Source organism: Phytophthora sojae (genome assembly GCF_000149755.1).
Source record: "Phytophthora sojae unplaced genomic scaffold PHYSOscaffold_4, whole genome shotgun sequence".
Lineage (NCBI taxonomy): Eukaryota > Oomycota > Peronosporomycetes > Peronosporales > Peronosporaceae > Phytophthora > Phytophthora sojae.
In genome coordinates, this window is record NW_009258118.1 from 1,986,177 (window position 1) to 2,013,416 (window position 27,240).

Genomic DNA, 27,240 nt, shown 5'->3' on the forward strand with positions numbered 1-27,240 from the left:
GATTGGTAGCCGGTGGGTGTTTGCCAAGAAGCGTGACCAGAACGGTCGCGTGATCCGGTACAAGGCACGGTTGGTTGCGAAGGGTTTCAAGCAGAAGTACGGTGTCGACTTTTCGAGACGTACTCCCCGGTCGCGAACATGAATTCGATCCGGGTCGTGCTGGCAGCGTGCGTGGCAGACGCATACGTGATGGAGCAGTTGGACGCGGACACAGCGTTCCTGAACAGTGAGCTGACGGACCGTGTGTACATGGAGGTGCCATTTGGTATTGAGAACACTGCGAACTACGTGTGCCAGCTGAACAAGGCTATCTACGGCTTGAAGCAGGCGGCCAGTGCGTGGAACAAGACCATCCACCGCATGTTCTTGGGGAACGGATTCAAGAGCTGCGGGGCGGACCAGTGTGTCTATGTCAAGCGTTCCAGGAACGGCTTCATTTACATGTGTCTGTACGTCGACGACATGATCATCACTGCGAAGACGAGTGGTGAGGTTCATGAGGTGAAGAACGCATTGTAGAACGCGTTCAAGATGAAGGAGCTCGGCACGGCGAAGTTCATCTTGGGTATGGAGATTGATCACAACAAGAACGCTCGGACGCTCATGATCAAGCAGACGAGGTACATTGACGATGTGGCGGAACGGTTCGGCCAGCGGAACGCTAAGCCTGTGGACAACCCGTGCACGTCGGGCCTGAAGCTGACTAAGACGCAGTCGCCCGGAACAGATGAAGAGCGTACTGAGATGTAGTCACGGCCGTACCGTTCCCTGATCGGATGTCTGCTTTACATCACGACATGCACCAGACCGGATATCGCGTACGTGGTGACCCAGTTGTCGCGATTCCTGGAGAACCCCGGTCCGCAGCATTGGCGAGCTGCCATTCGCGTGCTACGCTACTAGAAGACAACCCGGAAGTATGGTATCGTGTACCAAGGTGGCGACGACAGCATCACGGTTGAAGCGTTCACGGACGCCGATTGGGGAAGCAACATTGATGACAGGCGTTCAGTGTCGGGAGTCATGGTGATGATCGGGAACGCTCCCGTAGTGTTCAAGTCCAAGTTCCAGAGAACGGTTGCGCTCAGCTCTGCGGAAGCTGAGTACATGGCACTGAGCCTGTGCGTGCAGGAGGTACTCTGGACGCGTGCGATGCTGAAGGACATGGGCAAGGAACAAGTGGACGCGACGCAGCTTTTGGTAGACAATCAAGGAGCGATCGCGCTGGCCCAGAACGCTGGGTACCATGCTAGAACGAAGCATGTGGACATTTGACACCACTTCATCCGCGAGAACGTGGAACGCGGAACGGTCAAGGTGGACTACGTCGAGACAAAGCAGCAACTGGCGGACATGCTGACGAAGGCGCTCGGGACGAAGACGCTCAAGCACTTGCGGGACGCTAGCGGGATCAAGGAGAAGGTCACCGTACCGTAACGGTGAGTGGGAGTGTTGAAGTGCACCGCTAAGTACGGTTCCGTTCCATACCTGAACCGTCCTGGAACGCTTCCTATTGGCTAATCTTCGGGATGGTCAACTTGGTTGGTTCGACTGTGCAGCAAGCGGTGATTGCACAAGCAGACACAAGAGGACAACAAGAAGGAGAAGAGGGGAGTAGAGTTGAGAAGGACAAGTAGGACAACTTTAGTAACTTTAATCAACTCACTTCGGCATTTGCCATCAACAACACAGGCGTTCCTCAATACCGACCATTGCAGACCTCCGCTTCGCTGCGGTTGCAAACGGTCTCTCTGAGGCCTCTCTCGACACTGTTTGATCGTTCTACAACACTACAATTTTGTATAGGCGAGCCCGACCAAATCCACCGACCCGATCACTATACGACCCCATTAATAATCTACGGATTGAATGCCAGCTCAAACGCAAAACCCTTGGGCTCCCCGACAGTTGCGTATCCGTGGCGACGCCATTGGGTTGAGGCCCGTTCTTCAGAACATCCCTCATAACTGGATACAGCGCGTGGTAGAACACAAGCAAGGAAGAAAACCCGCGTGGCTTTCTCTCGAGATGAGTCGATATGGCGTGAGAGTTCATATGACGGAGTGCCGCACACAACAGCAAGAGCGGGTCGTTGGCAGGCACAACTTCAAAAGTAGCACGTGCTGGTAGAGCTGCCACGCACATCTTCATCAAATTAGAGACGCAACTCAATCGGAGAAAATAGTTTTCCATCATGATGCCCAGAGCAAGCATAGAATAGACCAGTTGACTTTCGTGGATGCCGCGATTGAATCGACCACAAAAGTGCTCCACGTGACGATTCGTCAGTTCTCCATCGTTCTTCAGCACATATTTAAGCGCATCCCATTGCATGTCGTCCAAGGCGTGTAACTTGCTCTGCACATGGAGATAAGTGGGGTTGTAGTGCTCCAAATACTCACGCAGAGCTTCCAACTTGAACCATCTCTCCCACTCGTACCACTCGAGAAGCCATTTCTCGCGGTCGATCGTGAAGCAAACTAGCGATTCAAATACACCAGGGGCACCACTGGAATAAGCAGCAATTCCAGATTGAAGCGAGCGCGTGAAGGCATAGCGGTGGCCGATATCCGCGAAAAAGTTACTCATCTGTGACTCTGAAAAGTGCTCCACCTTGATAAAACTTTCATCAACGAAGGGGCATGGGCCACCTGGACGGATAGGATTAGTTTTGGTTTTTTGTTCAAACGGGTGGGATTGTTTTAATGAGATCTTGATATATATAGAAAAACTGTTTTAAAATTTGTCCCGTCTAAATTTGTCCCGTTGTGATACTATACATAATTGTGGTGTTGATCGTGCGTCTGGGCAGTTTTACCCGGACGCATTAACCAGTTAATAACGGTTTTGGGCGTTGGATCTCGGTGCATCTTTTTAATGCGGGATAAAACGTGACCAAGGGCGGATAAAATGGTGTATTAAACGGAGTCGCATTAAACCGTTTTATGTAGGTTTTGGAAGGCTCCCATTGGCTGAACGATGCCAATCAAGCGCCTTCCTCAGTTGCAACCAGAAAGTTTCCTTGTCTGCCACATCCAAGCTGCGCGCGTGGAAGAAGAAGCACGTGACGTCGGCCAACTCCGAGCCGGTTTCAATCGAATCCATCACACCCAGAGCCAGGGAAGTTTTCACAAACTGAGGAGGCCCACATAGTAACAAACATCGGCGCCTCCATATTGTACTCGACAAGCCAGCACAAACCTCCTGGAACGCGCGAATCGTATCAAGCGGCACCGAGACCTCACTCGCATGTAGGGCCCCAGACATCTGAGACAGCCGAGCCTTCTTGAGAACGCGTCTTTCTCCTGCCGCTTCCTCTTCTAGAGTATCGAGACTCTCCTGAAGTGAGCGGACGCCAAGATAGGTTTCAGGCTCCGTCGCCGCCCCAGTACCGTGTTGACCTCGAGGAAGAATGACCAATACATGCAGGACCGCTTCCCCTATCGACGCCCTTGATGCTGCCACTTCACCAGCTGATAGTCCGACATTTTGTAACCTAGCTCGCATGTCGTCGAGTCGATCGAAGTCCGTATGTCTTCTAGACCCTCCGCCTCGCGGGCTGCGAGCCACCTGCCCTTCGTCCCCCGAGCCAAACGTAGTCGGACGTTGGTATATGGGAACCCCCACTCTTCTTGCGCTGCGATAGCCTAAAGAAGGGACGCTACTGTGCCATGTTGACGCAACGCCACCGAGAACACGGGCAGTTTTTGTCCGGGCACAGCGTAGTAAACGCTCATAGTCGGTTCCGTAGCCATGGCCGACCGTTCCTTCTCCTGACCTGGAGGAAGAAGTACCAACACGTGCACGGCTGCATCCGCCTTCAACGTCTTCTCTGGATTCACCGATGCTACCACTTCATTGACCGCTAGCCCGACAGTTTGGGACCAAGCTCGCATGTCATCGAGTCGCTCGAAGTCAGAGATGTCCTCTAGATCCTGCACCTCACTGTGAGTGACCCACGTGCCGTTTTTCTTCCGAGCCAAACGTAGTCGGACCTTGGTATATGGAAATACTAGCTCTTCTTGTGCCGCTATAGCTCGAAGGAGGTGCTCTACCGAGTCGGGTTGCCGCATCGACACCGAGAACACGGGCACCTTTTGCCCGGGTACGGCGTAGTAAATCTCCATAGCCCGTTCTGCTACATAGGTTGGAAGAATGATACTAAGTCTCACTCAAACCCTCGTAACAAAATAAAAATAGGCAAAAAATAGTTGGCAGTTGCATAATGAGTTAGCTTTCCTTTCCGTTTGCAATCACCCAAAAGTCCTTAGCAGTTTGAGCACACACAGAAGCACCAGCGAGTAGAGCTTAGCATCGGCCTTGATTGCTCATTTCAACTTCCAACCATCTTGGCACAGACGCGTTTGTACTCAAGTAGGACGTTGGGCAAGAAAAGCCGCGGGTACAGCTTGTTCAGTTTCTTCGTCGAGGTCTTCAAGTTCTTCTCCATAGTCCTGCTGGAGATGCACTTCTCTCAGAACAGGGGTGCCCGCAAATCCAAAAATGAGAGAGAGGGCATGACGATCGATTGGCCAAGCGAGGATGATCTCGAAGGTTGCGTCTTGTCTCCGTCCGTTGGTGCATGGTTTGCTGCGATAACACTCAGGAACGCAGCCTTATTCGCAATTGGCACTTTAATCGATCGATCGACCCGCGCGTTGTGGTGTTTCCGGATGATATCAACGAACGCTTCTTCGTCCGCGCCCAATTCGAGGTACTCGACACTGCGATTCTTCTTCAGCATGTCCTGGAGAGCCTTCGCCTCTCGCGCAGAGCTGCGCGCGTTTAGACTCGGATACACACGCAACTTGCGCACACGCTGGACGAAAGGATTGCTCATGTCACTTAACCCCTCTGACCCCGTATTCTGTATCCTACAGAATAAACATTATTACAGGACAAAATACCTTGCAAACTTGGCTTCAAGTTCAAAAGTCGCATATATCTTTTTGTATGGCCAACACTTTACACATCTTCCATTCAGATTGGTGATGTGTAGATAGACGGGGATTATGCGGCGAGAATAGAAAGACTAATATAAATCCCTTAAAGGTTTGAAAATTCGTACGAAAGCCAATATCTGCCGCGTGTCCGCCATCCACTGTTCTCCTCATTTCGGAAACGATGAACGGCCCCGGAGAAAAGACGTTCAAGCAGCTGTGGCGTGAGCTATGCAAGGAAGGCTGTAAGGCACGCAAGCCTACCGGCGTGGCGAAGGATCACCGCTATGTGAAGCCAGGGATCAAGGGTCGTCTCGACGGAGCAAAACGTGGAATCGACTTCTTTGAGGGTGGGTAACCATAAATTTTGTATATAACTACGTGTATGCTAACGATAGATGTATTTCCCCAGGTGAGGAGGCTCTCATGGCGTTTGCACGACGATCTGGTCGGCTTGAACTGCTGTGCCCAGCGCTCGAAAGTCGACCCGGGTCCCGGCTGGGAAGCAAGCGTCGTACGCCGCTATTAGTCAGCCAGCACCATCGCCAGCTGCCCGGACGCCTAAACCAGCCGCTCGAAGTACGAGCACGAACACGGATGCAGCCTCGATTGCTGCTGCGTCTCCACGAGCCACCCCTGCTGTTCCAACTGCGCATGTCTCGCTGGCCCCGGCATGTACACCAATGGCGACTCCATCGACTGTGGATGGCCCCAGTACGGATGCTACAGAACAGGGTGATGGAATGGGTGGTGCTATTCCGGATGCTACTGATCAAGCCGACATGGGGCATCGTTTGGCCGCTAATGCCAACCAACCGGATGCAGTGCGTCGTTCAGCTTCTCCTGCGGATACTGAGCAAGTTGATGGTGCTACTGAGGACTCTACAGACCAAGCTGGTAGGGCGGAAGCTACTACTCTGGATGTGACCGATCACACGGCGTCAGCACAAGTCATTACTCCGGATGCTACCGAGCAAGGTGGTGCGAATTCCGGATCCTACAGAGCAAGGTGGTGCGACCCACGACGCTATTCCGGATCCTACTGAAGACAGATCGAGGCCGTTCGACGATGAAGAAGCCAGGAGTGAGACCGACAATCCCCCCAACCAGTGCAAAGACTTCATCGATCTGGACGTGTTTGACAGCGACAACTTGATGGAAGGGCTGCGCAAGGAACGACTGTTTGGACCGACTGCTGAAGATGACGTGAACGTTGTAGCGACGGCTGATTTGAGCGACTGCGAGTCCGATGCGAATGATGAGGATGTTATGACCGACAACGCCATAGCTCCAGAAGATGTAGAAGACGTAGACGACGTGGAAAGGAATGAAGGTGATCTCGACACTGGGACGTTTGATTTGACTGATGACGATCTTCGGACCATTGCGGAAAGACGTTGGGTAACCTACGATGAGGAGCACAGCGGTAAGCCGGATGGTACAGAATGTGTGGATGTACAGTTGTGTTAATTCTGTATTATCCATCTTTATGATGATTCAGGAAATCTCCAAGTCGACGCCGCAACGGACTAATACGACGGGAAATATGGTCCCACCGGTTCTGCTATCGCCTACGCGGATTCCCCGTTGGGCATGTTCTTCTACTTTCTGCCCAAGGAACTCTGGGTTCGTATAGCTGAAGAGACAGAGCTCTACCGACTGCAGAATATCCCGGCAATGACAATCTCTCGCCGAGAGAAGTTGCTAGCCCGACAGGCCAAGGATCCGCGCGTGAGTGTGCCTAACGTGGAGGATATCGAAGCAGACTTGAACAAGTTCAAGCCCATTCAAGCGCATGAGATCGTGCACGTCGTAGCGCTACTCTTTGCTAGGGCTGTGGCGCCAATTCGGGATGGCGTAGCTCACCACTGGTGTACTGATGAGGATGGGGCTATTCCGCGCGGAACCTTCTCACGCTTCATGAAACGCCGCCGCTTCGAAGACATTATGACGTTCCTGCACTTCAACAACAATGAGGACGCCGGGGCCCACGCTGACAAGGCATGGAAAATTCGACCGGTGCTGCAAGCAGTCGAGAAAACGTTTCGTCGTGGATATCGGCTGGGGAAGTCATCTCGTTCGATGAAGGAATGATGCCGAATCGCAGCAAGTTCAACCCCATGCGCATTTTCATGCCGGACAAGCCCAGCAAGTACGGCACGAAGTTCTACATGACGTGCTGTCCTGAAACCGCATACTGTTCTAGGTGAGTTTTCCTGTTCTGTATTCCACTACATGTAATCCGGATCCTACAGAATAAATTAATCTGTATCTATGGAATTCTGTATGCATACAGAGTTGAGATTTACTGCGGTGCAGACAAGACAAAGAAGAAAAAGAAGAAGGCGCCCACAGCAACATTGGGGCTGGGACCAAAGGCTGTCGTGAGGAACATCACGAAAGCGCTGATCAACCAACCAATGAAGCGCTTGATTGTGACGGATAGTTTCTACTCCACAGTGTCGCTGAGCTTGAAGCTGCTCCGCATGGGCTTGTATCACGTTGGCACCACGAGAATCGATCGCTTGGGCTGGTGCCCGATCCATTTCACGCAAAGCAAACGCCCGCAGCGGATGCCAAGAGGTACCTACCGTATTGCACAAGCTCACGACTATCCTGAACTGGTTGCACTGAGCTGGATGGACGCTAAGCCGGTGAACATGCTCGCCACGGGGTGCAGCACCCACGTGACTAGCGTGCTGAGGACGGAGAAAGATGGAACGCGCAGCACGATGCCTTGTCCGCAGCTGGTCGTGGACTACGGCCTTGGCATGGGAGGGGTCGATGTCCACGACCAGCTACGACTTCAGCGTTACAGCATCCAGCGGTGCATATCCCTGCGCATGTACTACAAGCAGTTATTTCTGTGCCTCGTCGACATGGCTGTCGTCAATGGATACGTCGTGCATTGCTGGGTGCTCAAGAAAAGAGGAGAAAAGCCACCTACCCATGCTGAGTACTTGCGCCGCTTGCACACGCAGCTTTTGGCGCTGCGGACGATCAACTTTGAGACCCACCCCAACGCAGAGGACCTAGTGTCTGTACCAATCCCACGTCAAGACCACACATTAGCGAACACGGACAGCTTCTACTCTACCGCGAAGCAGTACAAACACCGACAGTACCTGTGCAAAGTGCGCTCTACATTTGCTGACTCAAAGACGAAGTCGTTCGAGACCAGCTACTTCTGTCCGCAGTGCAGCGATGCATTCGGAGGCCGCGTACCGCTTTGTCGTCAAGTACGACGAGGGGAGAGCGGGAACACACTGCCCTGCGCTAAGATCTGGCACGACACGTGGGGTGATGGCAACAGCATTTCAGCGAGCCTGAGAAAGAAGATTAGATTCCGTAAGCGTAAGCGAGAACAGGAGGAAGAGACGTAAGCGTGAGGTAGCAAGGTTAGTCGTGAGCTTTGCGTATCTTGTAACTGGGTTGCATGATGGACATCAAGGAGAAATCGCCCAGTACCTCCTCACTAATCCGTTAGTTAGGAACTGGGCGATTTCTTCCTCCGCGCTCTCTCGCCGTGAGAGCTGCCACGTGCTCTTCCTACCAAGAATTGGGGGTCTGCGCCAAAGGTGACAAATTTAGCAACATTGGAGGGTATTTATCGCTAACAGGTATTGCGCGTGCTCTACGCTCGCCATAGCCAATAGAAGATCGCTATTCTGACACATGTTGGATACATTGAGGATGTTATGTCCCACTTCGTAGCTGTTTTGTCCACCAATGCGTACCGATCTTGACCTCAGGATGCGAAAGGGCTTCCAACAGCAAATCTTTGACAGGTTTGAAGTATACTTTAATCAAGTTTAATGCTTATTCTGTAGGATACAGAATAAGAGTTGGGGTTAGAAGGGTTAAGGCGCTCGAGATTGTGTCTATGCTGGACCAATCAATGTCGTGCTCTCCACCGCAATCTTCCTCTCGCGTGAAGTTGGTGAAATCGAACTCCACATCCGACCTCCCACAGATGGCTAGCGTCCAAGCTAGCCTTCAGTGTGGCATCGCCATCGTCCACCTGGCCACGAGGCAACCCGAACAGCACCTCTTCGGGGTGATCAGAATCCAAAATGGCAGCAAACGACTCGATGTCCTCTTCACAAAGGGTTTTAATCCGAGCAAGCGCGAGGGATTCCAACGCGGAACACGCACGCGCGCGTTTAGAGAAGAAACTGTAAGCGATCCACTCCCACCACTCCTCCGTTGACACTCGGTCGAGACCGGGGAAGGCTAATAACAGAGCCAGATTTTTAGTCGTCTGATTCACGACCATTGCCGAGCCCATGGCTTGAACATCCGCAGTTTCCAACTCGGGGTGGCCCTTCATCACCACAGTATCAATCTGCAGATTAGTGGAAGCCCCAGTATCCACCGCAGGTTCCGAGCAGTAATTAATCTCACGAGGGCGGCGCGTGCTGTTAAACAAATTCGCCATCACCTTGCCGAAGACTTCCGTCGCCTCGCTGTCATCACCAATACGCCTGTTGCCCCACTGCGCAGTCATCTTCACTTCCGAGAACCGCATTCAGTTGGAAATCAGCTTGCCGAACCTCTTCGCTATCTTCGGCCACTGCGTCATTTCCTCCAAGTCGGCGATCATGGGCTTGAGTACAAACGTGCATCGCATCTCTCCACAAGGCACATCCTGCTTCTCCAGACGTTGCCACAGCTCCTGGATTGTCTGTTCACTGACCAGCACATTCTTCATAATCTTGGGCCCTCCGTCCGAGGAAATTCCATGACACGGATAGAAACACCGCACCGGAATCACCACGTCGACGCCAGGAATATCATCAACCTTTAAATTCGTGTCCAGCGCTGCAATCTTAGCCAGCGCGTTAACGTATTCCTTCGTGGGGGTTGTACGGTGGTCGACGCCACAGAACAGGACCAGGTCGAAGCCAACATGATCTTCAAAGCAAGTCCTCCAGTCCTGGTCCTGGTCCAGAATCAGGTAGTACTCGGCGGGGATATCCCTCGCCCACCTGGCGTCCCATTTACTACCCCCTAACTTTACCCCAAAATAATTAGAGAGCAGATACTTCCAGGCTGCTTGGTCCACGTGGGCCACTGCCGCCAATAGGGCGAGCGCCTCACGGACTTTTTTGAACTTTGCTCTAAACTCCATCTCGCCCGACCACTCGTCCAGGCCGTACTCGTACTCGTCGCCGTTCTCGTCCTCCGTCATGCCGCAGCGCATGGGCAGCTTCACCTCCAGGAAATACTTTTCATCCGACCAGAACTCCCACTCGCGGTCCACGCGCTTGTACGTGATGAGGTCCTTGAGGGCGCGGCACCACGGCCGCAAGAAGCCCCAGCGCCGATCCATCTCGGGCTTGCGCGGGGCCATTCTGTTGGATGGACATCAAAGACCTGAAGTGTACTCTGATTGGCTCGGAGTGTAAACCCCTAGTCAGTGATAAAACAAGATATGATGTTTTAGGGGTTTAGATCGTAAAAGTCGATTGAACCCACTTTCTGAGCCCTAAAACGATTCGAGCCATTGTGTTGTTTGCACTCATAAACTGCCACTTCTCATATTGGTTAAACTGCTACGTGGTAGCACCCTGCTACTTCGCCCAACATATAACATTGCTCCATTGGTTCATTTTGATGCAATGTCGCGAACGACCCCGCCGGCCGAGAAGACGAAATCGCCAATCCGAAGCAAGGCTACGCAATTCTGGGAGTTGCGCTCAGAGAGTTGGACTCCGACAGATTCAGCTAACGCAACCACCTTCTTCCGAGTCTTGGTTACTCCTTCTCTGGACCCACCGTGCTTGATTCGATCCCGTACATGTAGCACACAACACGAGGTATAGCAGCCATTGCACGCTCCAATGCGATGGTGTCTTGCGAGCCAGTAGTCGCCAAGTCAAAGTAGAAGGGCTTCGCGGCCAGTCCATCGAGGACCAGCAGCAACGCAGAATCCTCCACTGTGTCTGTCAAGTACCATTCCAACGCGGAAGCTCTCAGCGTTTGACGTTGCTCCGAATCCCATACCCTCGCGTGCTGTTGAGTATATCTGCACTAGAGCTCGAAAATCCACCAGCATCACTTTAGGAAGACACTTCAGTGCCACCAGCCTCTTTTCCAGTAAATTGAGAATGTCTTGGGCCTGGGGCTTCTTGGTTGGCAAAATCAAGTTGTGTTGGGAATGTGAAATATTTCTCCTCGCAGACGAGCGGTGGGGTTGCAAACTTGGCTTTAATCACGGCAGCGACCTTCCTGCTCAATTCGCGGACGAACTCTCCATCTACACGGCCTATCAATCCTCTTTGCAAGTCGGCAGGCAGCGCACTCACATCCACTGAGCCATCAGGGTCGACACAATCCAAAAGGGGCAGTAGCGGAGTCATCACAGCGTCCTCTAGCGCATTGTTGGTGTGAGTCTGGTGAAGATTCCCCGATTCGGCAACACCCATCACGCCACATAAATCAGAGAATACATCGATGAGGTCATCATTGAGTGTCATCATTGAGTGTCATCATGTCAAGAGAGAGCACTCGAGTGTCAAACAACTCCTTCGCGCACGTGTCTGCCGCTGCATTCAGTATGTCACGTGATGAAGCTCCCTTCAAAAACGATGTGTCATTTTCATCAAGGAGTCGAAATATCTTGGATGACTCCACGGGGCGGAGGTCTTTCCGATATTTACTCCATTTGTTCCCATGACGACCAATGCCTTGATACATCGCACTTACTGACGCTGGAGTAGAGCCCAGGCTGAGAAGATACGTGCGATGATACGCACCATGAACCGCCGTGGCGCGCGAGGGAGTAAAAATCATCGACGCATAGAGCTCCAAAATCTTTTCAAAAAACGGGATGCGGTCAAGGTACTCTTGCCCCACGAGCGCGTTGTAGAGATGCCCAAACGCACGGAGTATAGGTGTCGCCATTACAGCGGTGCTTGCGAGATATTGAAAATAGTAGATGTTGTCCACCATCATAAAACCAGCCATCAACGGGTTTAAACGCGCTGTACAATGGTCACGACTTGTCGATTTCATTTTGGCTGCGAACTCCTTCAAGATGTCGTGGACCTCTTTACTCGAAGCCAACAGCGCTCCTTTCGCCACCGTGGTCTCCATGATCCGTACCAATTCCCTCGAGTGCTTGAATGACATTATCACGTTACGACTGAGGCCGGCGTTCCCTTGAAGCGCTGCTACCGACTTGATCCAGCAAAGGCAAGCAAACACCACGGGGATGGTGACTTTGCGCGAGTCCAGTACCCCTCGATCACAGCCAAAAAGGAGCTCGTCAAATTTGACCGATCATAAGTCGACCCCGTTGCCTTGCGGGCACGGATCGTATTGTACAGGAACGGGAACTGCTGCACAAGGAACAAAACCGGCTTGTTCGCATCCAGAAGCATGTACTTTGGCGTGTGCTCCTCTCGATACTTTTCTCCGTACTTGCCAACACCACTCGTATTAACGTCGCGACTGTAATTCTCCGGGAAAATGAGCGCCAGATTGTGTAACGAGATCACCACACTCACAAATTCCGAGATAAATATGTACGGTACGAAGCAGCATTTCCCGTCCCGTTCAAAATGCCCTCGAACCTCATCAGCGCACACCGCCATCAGCTCCGAGAACTTTTCCGGATTCAGGTTCTCAATCAGAGCGATCACGTCTTACGCCGTCTTGAAGGCTGGGTAGTGCAACTGGAGCGTTGCTGCCTTGGAGTTAGCCATATCCATCGCCAATTTGGCCACGATCGTCTCCTCCACCATCGAGCGTTCTCCACTTTTCACTTGCTCGTAAACTTTAAAAACCTCTTCCACCAGCTCCTCCAGCTTCATAAAGAGGTCCAGGACCTCGAACTTCAGATCCGTAGCGAAGGCCTCGTTGAACACTCGCTCGCGCTCCTCCCTGGTCCGTTTAGAAGCCCCCTTGTCCTTCAACAGCGTCTCGGTATCGGGGAAATAATCTTTGTCTACCTCCAAAACGTTATAATAATTTTCAAACTTGGAGCTCTCCGACTGCACTGCCGCCTGTTGTTGCTCCGTCACCACCCCCTGTAAGTTAATAAGCCACGAGCGAAGCAGCTCCAGGAAGTGCTGGTGACCCCCGTCTCCGTCTGCGAAGAAGGACGCCACGTGTTGCCGGAACGTGATGGCGCATTGGCAGGCGGCGAGGGCCTTGGGCAGCTCCTGCATCAGCTTTGGGGTGAGGATCGAAGGGTTAGTAGCGATCTCCTCCACCACGAGGCTGAAGGTCTCCAGCTGCACGCGCCTGCCAGTGTGTCGCCCGCGGCCTCTTGCGCGCAGCAGCCAGTCCAGGAAGAAGGCGGTGGCGCGCTTGTAGCGCGAGTACTTGCTCGCGGGGAACGACGCCATCATTCGTATGGCTAGTGCAATACACTTTGTGCAATAAAACTGTTTGTCACCCGCTTTATTAGGGGTACTGGCAATATTAATCACAATCATAACGTTAGAATAAATTGAACCGCTTCAAGGATGCCCTTCGTGAACATTATCATTCCTTCAGCACGATGCTGTAGTAGTCCCAGTTCGGCTTGTTTTCTTCTTCATGCCAACAACACATTGGCACTTGGAGAAGTCACCCCTCTTGAAAAACACAGAGACCGCCCCTCTCTTGACCACGGCGCCTCGTGGAACTTCTCCTTCGTCGTTGCAATAGAACTCAACGACAGCAGAGTCATCCACTGCAAGTGCGGCATACTCGCCGCCTCGCGCGAATCGTGACCGATGCCCTTCCATTTTGGCACCATTCACGAATATCTCAAGCCCCCAGTGCTGGTTGCCATTGATTTAAAAAGCGATTCCGCCCTCACTTCGAAAAATATACGGTAACTCAGGGCAAATGGTGGTCGTCCGGAAGGTACTCATGGCAATTCCTTCCATCACTTGCTGCCCCCGTCAGGAAATCCATTGTTTCTGGCTGCGGTCTTTCGCAACATAGACGCAGACATACTCCCAATGACCTTCTTAACAAGTTCGCGCAGAGACTTCGGGTTGGAAGAGAAGGAAGCACGATAGGGGAAGAGCCACTGCGCATAATACCTCGCTGCGAATGGAGACGAGAATCCAAACTGGTTGTCGTCCTCCTCGCAGAGAATCCCAGTTTTCTTCAATGAGTCTTCAGAAAGCATTCGACCAGAAACTGTCGAATCTCCCTGCTGTCCAGAATGCAGTAGCATCTCGTAGTTTTGGCTGAAGCACCTTGGCGCCGTGTTGTGGCAGCTCCGTGACAACAAGTGTCTGATCAACTCACACTCCGACGGAAATACGGCGTAAAAGTCAGATTCAGCAGTATCGACTAAAATCCGCAACGCGCCAATGCGTCCACAAGCCTCACGAACCAGCAAGTCGATAAACTGTTTTTTCTTGAATCGATAAGGCAAGCCCATCAGTGGCAAATCCAGAAACTCCCTTGCTTCTTCATCGTTCAGCAAGAGATCACGTATCTCAAACGTCACGAGCGACTGCAACTCTGTGGGGATCTTGACTCCAGAACGTCACGTGTGGTTTGAACAGATGATGAAGCAGATATGCTCGGCTGCCATGACGGCGCCTCCGTGACCAGAATATTCCAAAACTCCAAGTCATCGAAATGTTCTTCAGCGTCGTTGAGCATGATCACATGCTGTTGGTCTTTGCTGAGGGTTGATTTGTGCTCAAGAATGTCTAGTCCTTCCAACCGCAACTTTGTGTTAACCGACAGCCCCCCTCGGCATAGTGGAACATACATGCAGTTCAAGTGGGTGTACCGATGAGCATACAGGATCAACAGCGAGGACTTTCCCGAGGCTGAAGGCGCTGATAAGAGGACGAATCGGTTGTTATCCGCCCACAAACTCGTGTACACTCTTTCCATAAGTTCTTCGCGCTCGAGGTGGGGCGAGTCCGTGCTCAGGCCGTGCAGATAAATCTGGTTAACAAAGATCGGCGCGTTCAGCTCCACTTGCACAATTAGAGCTTCCTCCAGTTTTACTCCAAGGCCATCCAGTGGAGTTGCCAGCCGTAGAGGTTTCTTGTCTTCCTCCGGTACGCGAGGGTCGTAGATATTCACCTGACTTCGATTGACCCCACGCAACTCTTGCGAGCACTTGCGAAGGATCTTCTCTAGAAAGCCATTCACGACGCTAGCCCCATCCAACATGACGAACTCTGTCCGCCCATCGGGAAGCACGAACCACACCTATTGCGCCATCGAGGCAGTTTTCCAGCTTGTCAAAAGTACGGCACACTCACTTTCTATTTTTTCTAAGTATTTTTTCCTCGTTTTTGAAACATCACTTCAACATGAGAATCACAGTCGGTTGCACCATCTCGGCTCCTGATACCGATTCCTTATCTGATCCCTTCCTCCTCCATTTCGTCGGCTCGACTGTAGGTCGCACGAGCAATTCAAAAACGGCAAAGCGGTTGTCTAGGGTTCCTACATGGAACGCACGCAACGACACTACCCTCTTTCGTGCAGAAAGTTTTGGCCAATCGCATGGTGCAAATTGTTGTCCGACAAACTGTCTTACGTTTTGACGGACAAAATACAATGCAGCCACTGGTATACTAAAACCAAGATGTAGCCAAAATGCGTTGATTGCAAAACGCAAGACGCTTTGTCTTACGGTAGGCTCTCTGGGGCTAAATATCGTCTTACGAAAGAGCATGAATCCTAAATGATCAATCTTGTCTTCCCGCAGTAGTCTCTTGCTGCCTGGCTGGACGGGTGCTGCAATTAAAAAAAAAAGTGGCGGCCAAGATGACAGACACCCAGCACGGGTTGCTACGGCTCGTGCGAGATCTGCAGGCGAAGGAGACGCTGTGTTGCGCCGACGGTGTGTCTCTCGAGCAGCTAAACCGTCACGTGATGACGCACGGTCCGTTGGTGCATCCCGTTCTTGGCGACCTCCCTGGCTTCTTCGTCGATGATGGCCGCTTTATTCCATTTCGGATGGCCGTCCCCGGTCGCTCCGTGATCAGACCGCAAATTATCACTTTACTTATCCAGTGGGTCAAGTGGGGTGTCCACGGTGGAAGAGTGAGCGCGCAAGGCAAATATTTTCTGGACGGCACGCTGCTCCGGGCCCCCGATGTGGCCTACACACCTCGCCCAGACACTAGACAAGCAACAGATTCACCTGAGTGGACTCTTGGTGGGGCTCCTTTTGCTCCGACTTTCGTGGTGGAAATCGACACCCTCGCTGGGCCGCATTCAGGGCTCGAGGCCCTTGACGACAAGCTGCGACGTGAGTATTTCCCTAATGGCGTTCAATTGGGGTGGCTCATTGATCCCGCGAACAAAATCATGTACGAGTACAAGCGTGATGCCCAAGGAAATAATGGACTCGTTCGACGCGTTGACGATGAAACTTGGAGAGATCTCGATGGGGGCACCGTTTTGCCAGGATTTCAACTACAAGCAGTACTTCTGGATATGGTGTTGAGCCCCCAGGTGTCTGGCTCGTCATCGGAAGAGGAGGAAGAAGAGGACCTGGTGTGCCCCTATTCAAACTGCAGAGAGCGCTTCAGAACTTCTACTCCAATCGCTGCCCATATTGCGAGGCACCAACACGAGAAAGCCCTAGCGAAGTATCTGGCGCAGTAAGAGCCGCTAGTTTGCACGCTGAAAGAACCGTTCGCCGCGAGTTATGTGATTTGCAATCGTAAGCAGCACGCTTAAAGTGCAATGGAAAGAGTATGATCACTGGAGTTGGTTTCTGGAGTTTGGGGCTCGAAGATAAGTCACCAACATACATCAATGTCGGGGGGTTAATACGGACAGCCAAACTATTCTCGAAACCCGTTATTTCCATCATCATATACAGGCACAAATCAATTAAACATAAATCCCAACAAAACGCGAATCGTTATCGTATGCATTCATGCCGCTACAGCATTGCGAAAGGCTCCACGCACCGAAATCTCAAATTCACCGACGCGCACGGAGCTTGTGGAAGCCTTCGAGCTTTCATCATCAAACTGGACCCCAACACCTTTAGCAGCCTCCACCATGCTTTCACGGACTTGCTTCACCTCCACTTTGGTGGCGCCACCGTACACCACCCGTTTGCCTTCTCCGCGAAGACACACCACTCCACTCAGCTCAGAAATCCCCTTCACCGCTGACTTGAGTTCATCGAACTGCTCGTTCGTCGTATCCACTGTGGTCGTCAACTGGGTGAACCAGTCCGTCAAGTCCTCGCAGAAGCTTAGCGCTCCCCAGAGCGGCGTCAAAGAACCATTCCAACGCCCGCAACGCTTTGGGGCTCGACGCACGCCCCATACCCACACTATCGCGCGCTGCAGAGGACATCTGCACGACCGCTCGAAACGCCGACGGATCTCGTTTGTCGAAGGGCGTTTTCAGCAGTCGCTTCTCCAACACATCTAGAATTTCACGAGCTTGAGGCTTCCTGTCCATGGAAACCAGGAGTTGTGCCGTATGTACCACGAACACGGTGAACTTGGTGTCACAATTCTCCTGAACATGTCGAACAAGAAGGCTTGTGGTAGCTAAATCACTCAAGCGATGAAGCTTCTGCATCATGTGAATAGTTTCAAACGACTTCTTGGCCACGAAGACCCGTAGAGAAGGGTCAGTAGCGTTTAATCGGTTGGGGTGGGATAGAAATTTAGCCAGGCTCTCCTCTCCAACTTAATGACCAACTTGGTGGCTCGTTTGGCGTCTTCCAGTTTCATGTCGTCGGGAATGCTTGGATCTCCCAGGCGTTGAAACAACGCCGGTGCATTATCAAACAAGTCCTGAAGCTCGGTGTGACGATTTGAGGAATTATCTGCATCCTTTTCATCCGTCTTCGAGTTCGGCGACAGTAGTAGTTCTTTCATTTGTCCCGAAAGTTGCGCTGATTCTTCATCTGGCATCGCTGTCGGTGAGGCAACACCTGCACTCCCGTTCGCTTCACCTCTCTTCTTCGCTTTAGCTTTTTGTTTGCTGTTTGAGGAACCCGAACGCTGATGCGCTTCTTCGCGCTGCGGAGAAACTGATTTTCGTAGCTCCTGCATTAATGAGTCTCGATGGGCCATGCTCCTCATAGATCCTCGAACCGTCTTCCTTTGCAGAATACTGGACACAATTTTGCCCCTCCACTGCTGATCCGTAGTTACATCACATACACGCTTCCCGTTGCTATCGCGAAGAGATAGATCGGCCCCTACCGAAACGACCAGATCGTACACATCCCGATGGCCATGTTTGACAGCCAAATGTGCAAGTGTTTCGCCAACGTAAAAGGTTGGCGTGTCCAGGTCCAGCATGTTGTCTGCACCCACAATCGTGCACACAATGTCATCGTGACCTGCAATTGCGGCACTGTGTACAGCCATTGTATTCGAGAGAACCACCCCGTCGCACTTCACGTTCCGCTGTCTAGACTTCTTCCGACAATGTAGTGGCTGACTACCTAGCGCCCCCATTTGAATCATCCACTCGACGAGGTGCAAATCGTGACTAGGGCTGGCTGCGGCTTGGTGGAACAGTGCACAGAGATCGTCGTCGGGATATCCAACCGCATTGACGTCAATTTCGTCCGATTCTTTACGGAGGGACACCATGGCCAGCAGGTCAGGATCTTTCTTGATTTCGTCTTTCAGGTGCTCCAACTTTCTTTCATGGAGTGGACCATTGCTTGTTTGCAGCAAGTTCATCAGCTCGTGAAACACCTCCTCATGGTTTTCCGCCTCCGTATACCCCTTCGAAGACGCCGACCCATACTCATGCCGGACAAAGTCCGCCTGGGTGGGGTAAGTCAAGTATTTATCCTCGCAGAAGCCTGATGACGACGCAAATTTGGCTTTGACTATGGCTGAAATCTGTCTGCATCCTTCATGGAGACGCTCGCTTCCCATATTCTCGTTACGAGCTTCCGCCGGAATCATACTGGGGTCCATGGTACTACCATTTTGCTGCAAGGAATCCAACAGTGCCAAGACAGGCCTCAAATTCTCCAACGCGCGATCGAGGCGATCATTCCGAGACTCCCCAGGGACCGCCTCAGGAAGTAGATCGAGGTACCCTTCGCTCAACACGTCGAACATTTCACAGAGTACATCAGCAAGATCGCCGTTGAGCGTCACCATGTCCCGAGAGAGAACACGCGTCTCAACTACTTCCTTCGAACAAATATCGGCAGCTTTCTCCAGCAGATCCTTCGGTGATGCGCCTTTTAGAACAGAAGCGTCATGATGATGAAGCAAGCGATATATCTGGGACAAATCCTCCATGTTAGGTTTCTTCCGGTCTCGATACGATTCACTTCCAGCTGAAAGTGTACCTTGGTATACTCCACGGACTCCAGTCGTACTAAACCCCGTGCTAAGCAGATAAGTGCGATAGTAAGAGCCACGCACCGCCGTAGCTTGAGAAGGAGTGAATATCATGTGCTCGTAAATCCTCAATACGTCGTCGAAAAACGGGATATGCTCGAGATAACCTTCGTTCACAAGCGCATTGTACACGTGGCCAAACGCACGAAAGGCCGTCGTCGACACCACCAGGTCGTGCGCGATGCGCAAAAACTGGAAGTCGTTATCCAGTTCGAAGAAGGGTTTAAGCGCGCAACCTGCTGACCTCGACTGGATGCCGCTAAAACTTGTAAAAATCTGGTCGTAGAACCGCCTCCGGTCGTCTTTGAAGCCAAGCCTCCATAATCCCCTTTATTCGCGTTGAGTGCTTAAACGCAAGGCTCACATTGCGACCGAGATCAGCATTTCCTTGCAGCGCCACGACTGACTTCATCCAAAAAACGCAAGTCATGACAGCCTCGACTGAAGCCTTGCGTGAATTGAACTAGTCCACCGTGAGCTTCATAAATGAGCTCACCAATCCAAACTGATCGAATCCAGATCCAGTGTGGTTCACCCTATCCACATACGCGTTGTACAACATCGGCAACTGCTGCGCGATCAGGATGACCAGTCTAGAGCTGGGGTCTGGTAGCACGTACTCAGGAGTCCGGTCTTCTCCATAACTTTCCCCCAAAGAGCCCTGTAGAAACAACCTGCCTCCTTTGGTCGACTCCGGGAAAAGGCCCGCAAAAGTCTTCAACGTACACAAAACGTTCTCGAAGTCAATCAGCAGCATGCCTGGAACATGCGTGAAAGGCGTCCCCTCCTCAAACTTCTGCCGCGCAGCAGTGACAGCATTGGAAACACGCTTCTGAACCCTCTCGAGGATTTGCTCCCTGAGTAGAGTGAATACATCTTCCGCCGTCTTGAGTGCTGGGTATTTCAGCTGCAACTGCGCCGTCATTGAGCTAACCGTGTTCATGGCCACTTTCGCCACTGTGGCCTCCACCAGCGTGTGTTGCTGCTTCTTCACTTGGTCGTAGACGTCAAACACCCCCTCCACCAGCTCCTCCAGCTCCAAGAAGTAGCTCACCAGCTCCAGCTTCAGATCTTCAGCGAACGCCTCCTCGAACAGCCTCTTCCTGTCCGCCTTGGCTCTCTTGGGGACCCCAGAGGCCCCAAAGCCCGTGTCCTCGTCAGGGAAGTAGTCCTCGTCCACCTGTAGAATGTCGTAGTAGCTCTCGAACGGCTCTACCGGGGCCTGGTACCTCCATCCCCTTCAGAGTGTCGAGCCAGCTCCTCAGAAGCTCGAGGAAGTGCATTGACACGCAGCGAGGGCCTTGTGAAGCTCCTACAGTAGTTTGGGCGTGAGACTCGACGGATCCGCCGCAATGTCCTTCACGATGACGCAGCTGCACGCGCTTGCCTGTGTGACGTCCGTGGTCACGCGCGCGTAGCAGCCAGTCCAGGAAGAAGGCGGTGGCGCGCTTGTAGCGCGAGTACTTGGACGCAGGGAACGACGACATGCGCGCTAGACTTGCTTTTCATCAAGAGTGATTCATGCTCTTTCGTAAGACGATATTTAGCCCCAGAGAGCCTACCGTAAGACAAAGCGTCTTGCGTTTTGCAATCAACGCATTTTGGCTACATCTTGGTTTTAGTATACCAGTGGCTGCATTGTATTTTGTCCGTCAAAACGTAAGACAGTTTGTCGGACAACAATTTGCACCATGCGATTGGCCAAAACTTTCTGCACGAAAGAGGGTAGTGTCGTTGCGTGCGTTCCATGTAGGAACCCTAGACAACCGCTTTGCCGTTTTTGAATTGCTCGTGCGACCTACAGTCGAGCCGACGAAATGGAGGAGGAAGGGATCAGATAAGGAATCGGTATCAGGAGCCGAGATGGTGCAACCGACTGTGATTCTCATGTTGAAGTGATGTTTCAAAAACGAGGAAAAAATACTTAGAAAAAATAGAAAGTGAGTGTGCCGTACTTTTGACAAGCTGGAAAACTGCCTCGATGGCGCAATAGGTGTGGTTCGTGCTTCCCGATGGGCGGACAGAGTTCGTCATGTTGGATGGGGCTAGCGTCGTGAATGGCTTTCTAGAGAAGATCCTTCGCAAGTGCTCGCAAGAGTTGCGTGGGGTCAATCGAAGTCAGGTGAATATCTACGACCCTCGCGTACCGGAGGAAGACAAGAAACCTCTACGGCTGGCAACTCCACTGGATGGCCTTGGAGTAAAACTGGAGGAAGCTCTAATTGTGCAAGTGGAGCTGAACGCGCCGATCTTTGTTAACCAGATTTATCTGCACGGCCTGAGCACGGACTCGCCCCACCTCGAGCGCGAAGAACTTATGGAAAGAGTGTACACGAGTTTGTGGACGGATAACAACCGATTCGTCCTCTTATCAGCGCCTTCAGCCTCGGGAAAGTCCTCGCTGTTGATCCTGTATGCTCATCGGTACACCCACTTGAACTGCATGTATGTTCCACTAAGCCGAGGGGGGCTGTCGGTTAACACAAAGTTGCGGTTGGAAGGACTAGACATTTTTGAACAAGAATCGAGCCTCAGTGAAGACCAGCAGCATGTGATGCCGGTCGACGGCGCGGAAGAACTGTTCGATGACAAGGAGTTTTGGAATATTCTGATCACGGAGGCGCCGTCGTGGCTGCCGGACAACGTCCGCTTTATCATCTCTGCTGGGACCACGCAAAGATCTGGAGTCGAGAGCCCCGAGGAGTTTCAAACTATCGTGACGTTTGAAAGACGTGATTTCTTGCTTAGTGACGAAGAAGCGAGAAAGTTTTTGGATTTCCCAGGAATGGGTTTGCCCGATCGATTCAAGAAAGAACAATTTGTCGATTTTCTGGTTCGTGAGGCCTGTTGGGCTTGTTAGCGCGCTGCGGATATCGATCAACGCAGCCAAAGTGGAAATCGACGACTATTCACCGTCAGCATCTCGATTGATGAGGCACTTGTTGTCACACAACTGCCGTACGAGAGCGCCAAGGTGCTTCGGCCGAGACCACGACACGCCGATCAGTTCGAAGGCTCGACAATTTCTGATCAAATGTTTCCTCAAGGCTCCACACCCTGTGCAACTACCATCCAAAATGGCAACGAAACTTACTACGAGTGACATTAAGTGCCTCACGGCATTGAAGAACGCTGGAATCCTCGTCGAGGATGACACTAAACTGATGGGATTCTCGTCTCCGTTCGAAGCAAGATACATTAGCCAGTGGCTCTTCCCGTACCGCGCAGCTTCCGACCCAAACTCCCTGCAATAACTTGTCGAGACAGCTATTGGGAGTATGTTCGTATCTGTGTTGCGGAAGGCTGCAGTGAAAGGCAATGAATTTCCCGGTGCGGGTACTTTCCAAGCGCAGTTGATGGAAGGGATTGCTGCGAATACCCTTCGCACCGCCAGCATTTGTCCTGAGTTGCCCCACGTCTTTCATAACAAGGGCGCCATCGCTGTCTACATCAACGGCAACCAGCACCACTGGGGACTACTAAGTAGACTTATTCGTGAATGGAGACATTACCCGAAGACTATCAGACACAATTCTCAAAGAGCGGCGAATATGCTGCGCTTGAGGTGGACGACTTCGCTGTCCTTGGGTTCTACGGCAACGACGATGGGGTGGCTTCCCCGGACATTGTCGCCACGGAAAAGGTGATTCCTGTGTTTTTCAAAATGGGGGACTTCTCGATCTGCCAGTGCGTTCTTAAGAGAACGAAAACGTCGAGAGTTACGCTATGTCGGCGACTACGATCGTACTCGAGGACTGATCACGGTGCAGCAGAAAGCCATGAGCTCGAAGCAGTTTAAGATTTTGTTTAGGCAAATACATAATAAAAACCGCAAGTCTGAATCTGGTGTCGTCACTTCAGAAAAGCGAAGCTTAGTCCCCCCGCCGAATGCGCGAGGAAGCTTCTTTAGCTCGTTGTGAACCGCTACACTAAACGTCAAATGGGTCGATCTTCGCGGAGGACGCAAATGCCGTCGCGCAGTGAGTCAAATGCTCCCCCAGGCAAGAATTGAGACCTTGCAGCGATTCTGACCAGCATCCCGTGCTGAGAGGAGACATAAGTATCCCACACGCGCGGCGGAGCTCGTGCTCGGTCGCAGAGTGAAGGCAATGGTCATGTTTTGCCCCATCAAATAATAGCTCCGCGAAACGCCGCGCTATTTTTTAGGGACGATCTTGCAACACTTCAAGGCCCAAAGCTCGCTGATTTATATTTTGGGCCATCGCATTCCCGGATTTGCGCGCTTCCCGCTATCGGAGCCCTCCGCCGGAAACGACCCAAGCCATGGAGCCCGTGCGGCTGCAGCGCCAGCAGCAGGTGCCCGCCGACCACCGCGCCGAGCCGGCGCTGACGCCCGAGGACCAACTGGCGGCGCCGCTGGCCGCCGTGAAGCTCGCGGAAAGCGGCGACTTCCCGCGCCTCTTGGTGGCGCTGGCGCTGCGCCCGCGACTGGCGAGAGCCGCCGATGCCTTCGGCATGACGGCGCTGCACTGGGTTTGCAGCGACCCCAAGGCGCCGCCGCGCGTGGTGCTCACCGTGGCGCGCGCGCACCCGGCCGCGGCCGCCACGCGCAACCTGGCGGGGCTGCTGCCGCTGCACCTGGCCGTGCGCAAGCGGCTGGCGCTCGAGGTCATCCAGGCGCTGCTGCACGTGTACCCCAAGGCCATCGGCGTGCGCACGCCGGACGGCAAGACGCCGCTCATGCTGGCCAAGCAGCGACCCGTGGCTTCCAGCGCCGTGCTGGCGCTGCTGCAGGTGCTGGAGGCCCACGCGCGGACGGGCGCGCCGTCCACCACGGCAATTCCCACGTCGCAGTGGCCTGGGGAGAGCCCGGAACAGGACCAGCAACTTCAGCAGAGTGAGCACAGCAGGGAGGCCAGGATGTCGGACAGGTTTAGCACTAGCAGGTCCATGACACAGGAAGAGACGCTCGCGGCGCTGATGACGCCACACGTGCCTCCCCCACGATGGGCACTAGCCTCGAGGTGCAGACTGTGCGCCGCCAAATTCGGCTACTTCCGACAGAGGCACCACTGCCGCAGCTGCGGGGCGTCGGTCTGCGGACGACACTCGAGACATCGGGTGCCGCTGAAACACCTCGGTCTGTTCCAGCCACAACGCGTGTGTGCCTGTTGCTTTGATGAACTGCAGAAGCAACTGAATGTGCGCGCCTTGGAGCTCGTGACTCGCACGGGGGGGGCCTACCCGTACATTGACACGGGCGACTCGACCAGCAACTATTCCAACAACTCGACGAATATGCACGCGCGCTACCGCAGACGCAGCAAATCGGTCTTCAGTGAGCCGACCCAACGCCATGGATCGATTGAATGGGGATACGACAACGACAACAACAGCGACGTCAACATGAATGGCTTCGCTCCTGTGCCAGCCCCGTGGAATTGGAGCACAGCGGCGTCGGAGGCGGTGGAGTCATTGCAGCCCTCCATGGGCTCCATGTTCCTGTCGGTTGCACCGGCACAGCCGACGGTACTGGAGCGCCAGCGGCTACTTCGCGAGCGGCAGGGACATTCGATGGAGTCCGAGCCGGAGCCTAGCCGACGCCGCAGCAGGGCGAGACGACCTCGGCCACACTCTTCGGCTCTGGATCGATCGCTGCACGTGCAGCGACTGTCTGAAGTTGATTCCTGTTGCTCGAGCGATGAGCAGGAGCTGGAACAGCGGATGCAGCAGCTGATGGCCGCAAAACGTGAACTTGGAGAGGCTATGCGACGCAGCGAGGAAGAAATCGAGCGAGCAGAGCGCGAAAAGCGCGTGTTGAATGCTGTTGCCGACAAATACAGGGAGAGTGGGTACTCCAGCCCTCCAGAAGACGAAGATGAGGACGAGGAGGCAGAAATTGCAGCAACGTTGGCCTTTTTGAACGGAGGTAGAAGGCTGAGCAGCACTGCTGACCTACTCGCGGAAATGGAGCCACCTCTCGATGTCGCAGCCACGCACCACGAACTCGGCGAAGCGCTCCTGAGCAAAGGGGACTTTGAAGGGGCTGTGATGGAGTTGCAGCGTAGTGTGGAGCTGGACGGTGAAAATGCAGCAGCGTGGCTCCACCTAGCGAAAGCATTGGACGGAACAGGCGAAAACAGTGTAGCAGCTGAGGATGCTGTACGACGTGCACTCGAACTGGAGCCAGCATCGATTGGGGCATTATCGCTTCTAGGGAAGCTACTGCACTTGCGTGGCGACCATGACGACGCTATCCTAGTGTTTCGGCAAGCGCTCGAGCTGCAGTGTCCAACTGGTAAGCTCTCTGGCCAAGAAGCAGAGGACACCGACGCTGAGCACCTTGGTGTGGCAATGTAGACACGGCAAGCATCAAGGCTTGACTTCGGCGTATCGTGCTATACCAAAGCTAATCATCATTAATATTCGTTTGTATCCTGAGCCCACCGCTTCTTTGAGTAGCTGTTGCTAGTATTTAGTGCCGAATGTGGAGTTGATGAACTTGAGGCTCAGTGATACGTCAACTTGGCTCACCCAGACCTTGGTCCTCTTGGCAGAAGACGCGAGCTTTGTCAAATGAACAGCAAGTTCATTGCCACGAAGCACGTCTTGGAATTGCAGCTGGAACCGTTTTGCCTCTCCTCCACTGGAGCTCACGGACATGTCGAAGCCGCCCTCATCATCGTGTTGCTGCTGTTGGGTAGATGCGTTCTTCAGTTCCAAAGCACGCGTAAAGCCCCAAACTGGCGCACACTCGGCGTCCCACAGCGTGAAATCCACCAGGAGGCAGTTGTCCATCGCGTACTTGACTGCTTCCGTCTCCAATCGCAACGTTGGCTCAGTCTCTGATGTGAGCACGCGGTCTCTAGCGGCGACAGTTCCTCCATGAACGTTGTCCAGCAGTTGAACCGTGACACTTTGAGCACCAGCCTCAGGTGTTGGGAACTCGACCTGGTAAACCTCGCGCTCCCAGAAGAGCTCGTCAAGCGATCTCAGACTGATTGCTGCTGTGTAGGAATGCAGCCCATGCGTACGATCTAACTCGTCATCACGGCGGACTTGTGGCGCTCGTTGAGGTGCCGAGTACAGCAGCTCCGTCGTATGCAGCTGCAGGAAGAGCCGAGCAACGTCACGCTTTTCAGTCCACACTAGCGCCAGGAGGGAGCTGGCGTTCCAGTCACCGAGAGAAATCTCATAGAGAGCCAAACCAACGCGACGATCAGTCTCCGCGACGAGCCTCCAGGCCTTGCTGCTAAGAGCGTTGCTGTTAGCCAGCGGGATACAGCGGGGTGTAGGCATGGCTGCGGAGGTAACCAAAACTCGAACGTCTTTCAGCGATGTCAGAGTCAACTCCGTGTCCGAGGGCGAATACTGCAGACTCAGTCCGTACCGAAACCTCCCAGCATCCGGTCTGAAGCGCCATCCTGCAGTCGTCGACGTCGGGCGTCTTGTCCCTCCAGAGGCTGCAGCAGCGACTGTCGGGGCTGGCGGGGCCTTGGGCCGCAGCTCTTCCCCGTTCACGAACAGGGTTCGTGCAATCCTCAACGTTGCCAGCAGCTTCTCAGTCGACTGGACGAGCGAGTGGGGCTGGAGACGCCGAAACAGCTCATCAGCCTTCGTCTTGGCAACCAACGTTGATGAAGAAGAAGAGGTACTTGCCAGCGAAGACGAACTCGACGCCGGCGTTTTAATCTTCGCCGCTGCGGAACTCGGAGTACGAGAAGCAGGAGCTCGTTTGAAACCAGACTGCTGGTTGTCCTCGGCAGCGCTGTCGCCGCGAAGCAGACGCACCGATCGCTGCGGGGGATATCTCCTCATTCTTCCAGCTTTCAGCCCCGGCTTGAAATGCCGACTCTTGGGCCCAAGAGTCTTGGCGAAGGTCTCCCAGATATGGAAGCATGCTGTTCACATGTGAGGCCACAATGTAATGCAGACCTCATGCAGACCTCGTTGCCACCAACTCTTTCATTCATTCCTGCTGGAACAGAATGGCAACCCCCCCCCCCCCCAAA

General features: G+C 53.2%; 11 protein-coding genes across 11 annotated transcripts; 6 read left to right on the forward strand and 5 right to left on the reverse strand.

Moving 5' to 3' along the window:
• Positions 1-2,107: 2,107 nt before the first annotated feature.
• On the reverse strand, positions 2,108-4,840 carry PHYSODRAFT_331101 (hypothetical protein; the record flags this gene model as incomplete). The annotated part of the gene is made up of 9 exons (XM_009527847.1): positions 2,108-2,145; positions 2,232-2,613; positions 3,034-3,135; positions 3,202-3,339; positions 3,471-3,575; positions 3,666-3,971; positions 4,056-4,138; positions 4,357-4,471; positions 4,652-4,840. 9 exons carry the CDS (start codon positions 4,838-4,840, stop codon positions 2,108-2,110), a joined length of 1,458 nt encoding a protein of 485 aa, XP_009526142.1.
• A 284-nt stretch (positions 4,841-5,124) lies between these two features.
• PHYSODRAFT_502318 (hypothetical protein) lies at positions 5,125-5,298 on the forward strand (the record flags this gene model as incomplete). Its single annotated transcript, XM_009527848.1, has 1 exon — positions 5,125-5,298. The coding sequence occupies one exon, from the start codon at positions 5,125-5,127 to the stop codon at positions 5,296-5,298; it is 174 nt and encodes a 57-aa protein (XP_009526143.1).
• A 1,454-nt stretch (positions 5,299-6,752) lies between these two features.
• Positions 6,753-6,914, forward strand: PHYSODRAFT_377911 (hypothetical protein; the record flags this gene model as incomplete). The annotated part of the gene is made up of 1 exon (XM_009527849.1): positions 6,753-6,914. A coding segment is annotated over one exon (162 nt), but the record flags the coding sequence as incomplete, so codon positions are not given.
• A 389-nt stretch (positions 6,915-7,303) lies between these two features.
• On the forward strand, positions 7,304-8,323 carry PHYSODRAFT_503500 (hypothetical protein; the record flags this gene model as incomplete). The annotated part of the gene is made up of 2 exons (XM_009527850.1): positions 7,304-7,690; positions 7,799-8,323. Coding segments are annotated over 2 exons (912 nt in total), but the record flags the coding sequence as incomplete, so codon positions are not given.
• Positions 8,324-8,821: 498 nt separating this feature from the next.
• On the reverse strand, positions 8,822-10,293 carry PHYSODRAFT_331103 (hypothetical protein; the record flags this gene model as incomplete). The annotated part of the gene is made up of 3 exons (XM_009527851.1): positions 8,822-8,866; positions 8,905-9,424; positions 9,494-10,293. The coding sequence occupies 3 exons, from the start codon at positions 10,291-10,293 to the stop codon at positions 8,822-8,824; spliced, it is 1,365 nt and encodes a 454-aa protein (XP_009526146.1).
• A 404-nt stretch (positions 10,294-10,697) lies between these two features.
• On the reverse strand, positions 10,698-15,080 carry PHYSODRAFT_331104 (hypothetical protein; the record flags this gene model as incomplete). The annotated part of the gene is made up of 8 exons (XM_009527852.1): positions 10,698-10,879; positions 11,699-12,184; positions 12,256-12,446; positions 12,594-13,274; positions 13,562-13,671; positions 14,281-14,421; positions 14,502-14,577; positions 14,668-15,080. The coding sequence occupies 8 exons, from the start codon at positions 15,078-15,080 to the stop codon at positions 10,698-10,700; spliced, it is 2,280 nt and encodes a 759-aa protein (XP_009526147.1).
• Positions 15,081-15,683: 603 nt separating this feature from the next.
• On the forward strand, positions 15,684-16,529 carry PHYSODRAFT_314582 (hypothetical protein; the record flags this gene model as incomplete). Its single annotated transcript, XM_009527853.1, has 1 exon — positions 15,684-16,529. The coding sequence occupies one exon, from the start codon at positions 15,684-15,686 to the stop codon at positions 16,527-16,529; it is 846 nt and encodes a 281-aa protein (XP_009526148.1).
• A 275-nt stretch (positions 16,530-16,804) lies between these two features.
• On the reverse strand, positions 16,805-20,754 carry PHYSODRAFT_331106 (hypothetical protein; the record flags this gene model as incomplete). Its single annotated transcript, XM_009527854.1, has 8 exons — positions 16,805-17,139; positions 17,201-17,405; positions 18,101-18,240; positions 18,346-19,054; positions 19,292-19,569; positions 19,640-19,673; positions 19,740-20,447; positions 20,497-20,754. The coding sequence occupies 8 exons, from the start codon at positions 20,752-20,754 to the stop codon at positions 16,805-16,807; spliced, it is 2,667 nt and encodes an 888-aa protein (XP_009526149.1).
• A 545-nt stretch (positions 20,755-21,299) lies between these two features.
• Positions 21,300-22,127, forward strand: PHYSODRAFT_500360 (hypothetical protein; the record flags this gene model as incomplete). Its single annotated transcript, XM_009527855.1, has 1 exon — positions 21,300-22,127. The coding sequence occupies one exon, from the start codon at positions 21,300-21,302 to the stop codon at positions 22,125-22,127; it is 828 nt and encodes a 275-aa protein (XP_009526150.1).
• Positions 22,128-23,551: 1,424 nt separating this feature from the next.
• PHYSODRAFT_500351 (hypothetical protein) lies at positions 23,552-25,588 on the forward strand (the record flags this gene model as incomplete). Its single annotated transcript, XM_009527856.1, has 2 exons — positions 23,552-24,075; positions 24,166-25,588. The coding sequence occupies 2 exons, from the start codon at positions 23,552-23,554 to the stop codon at positions 25,586-25,588; spliced, it is 1,947 nt and encodes a 648-aa protein (XP_009526151.1).
• Positions 25,589-25,699: 111 nt separating this feature from the next.
• Positions 25,700-26,860, reverse strand: PHYSODRAFT_392652 (hypothetical protein; the record flags this gene model as incomplete). Its single annotated transcript, XM_009527857.1, has 2 exons — positions 25,700-26,734; positions 26,804-26,860. Coding segments are annotated over 2 exons (1,092 nt in total), but the record flags the coding sequence as incomplete, so codon positions are not given.
• Positions 26,861-27,240: the final 380 nt, after the last annotated feature.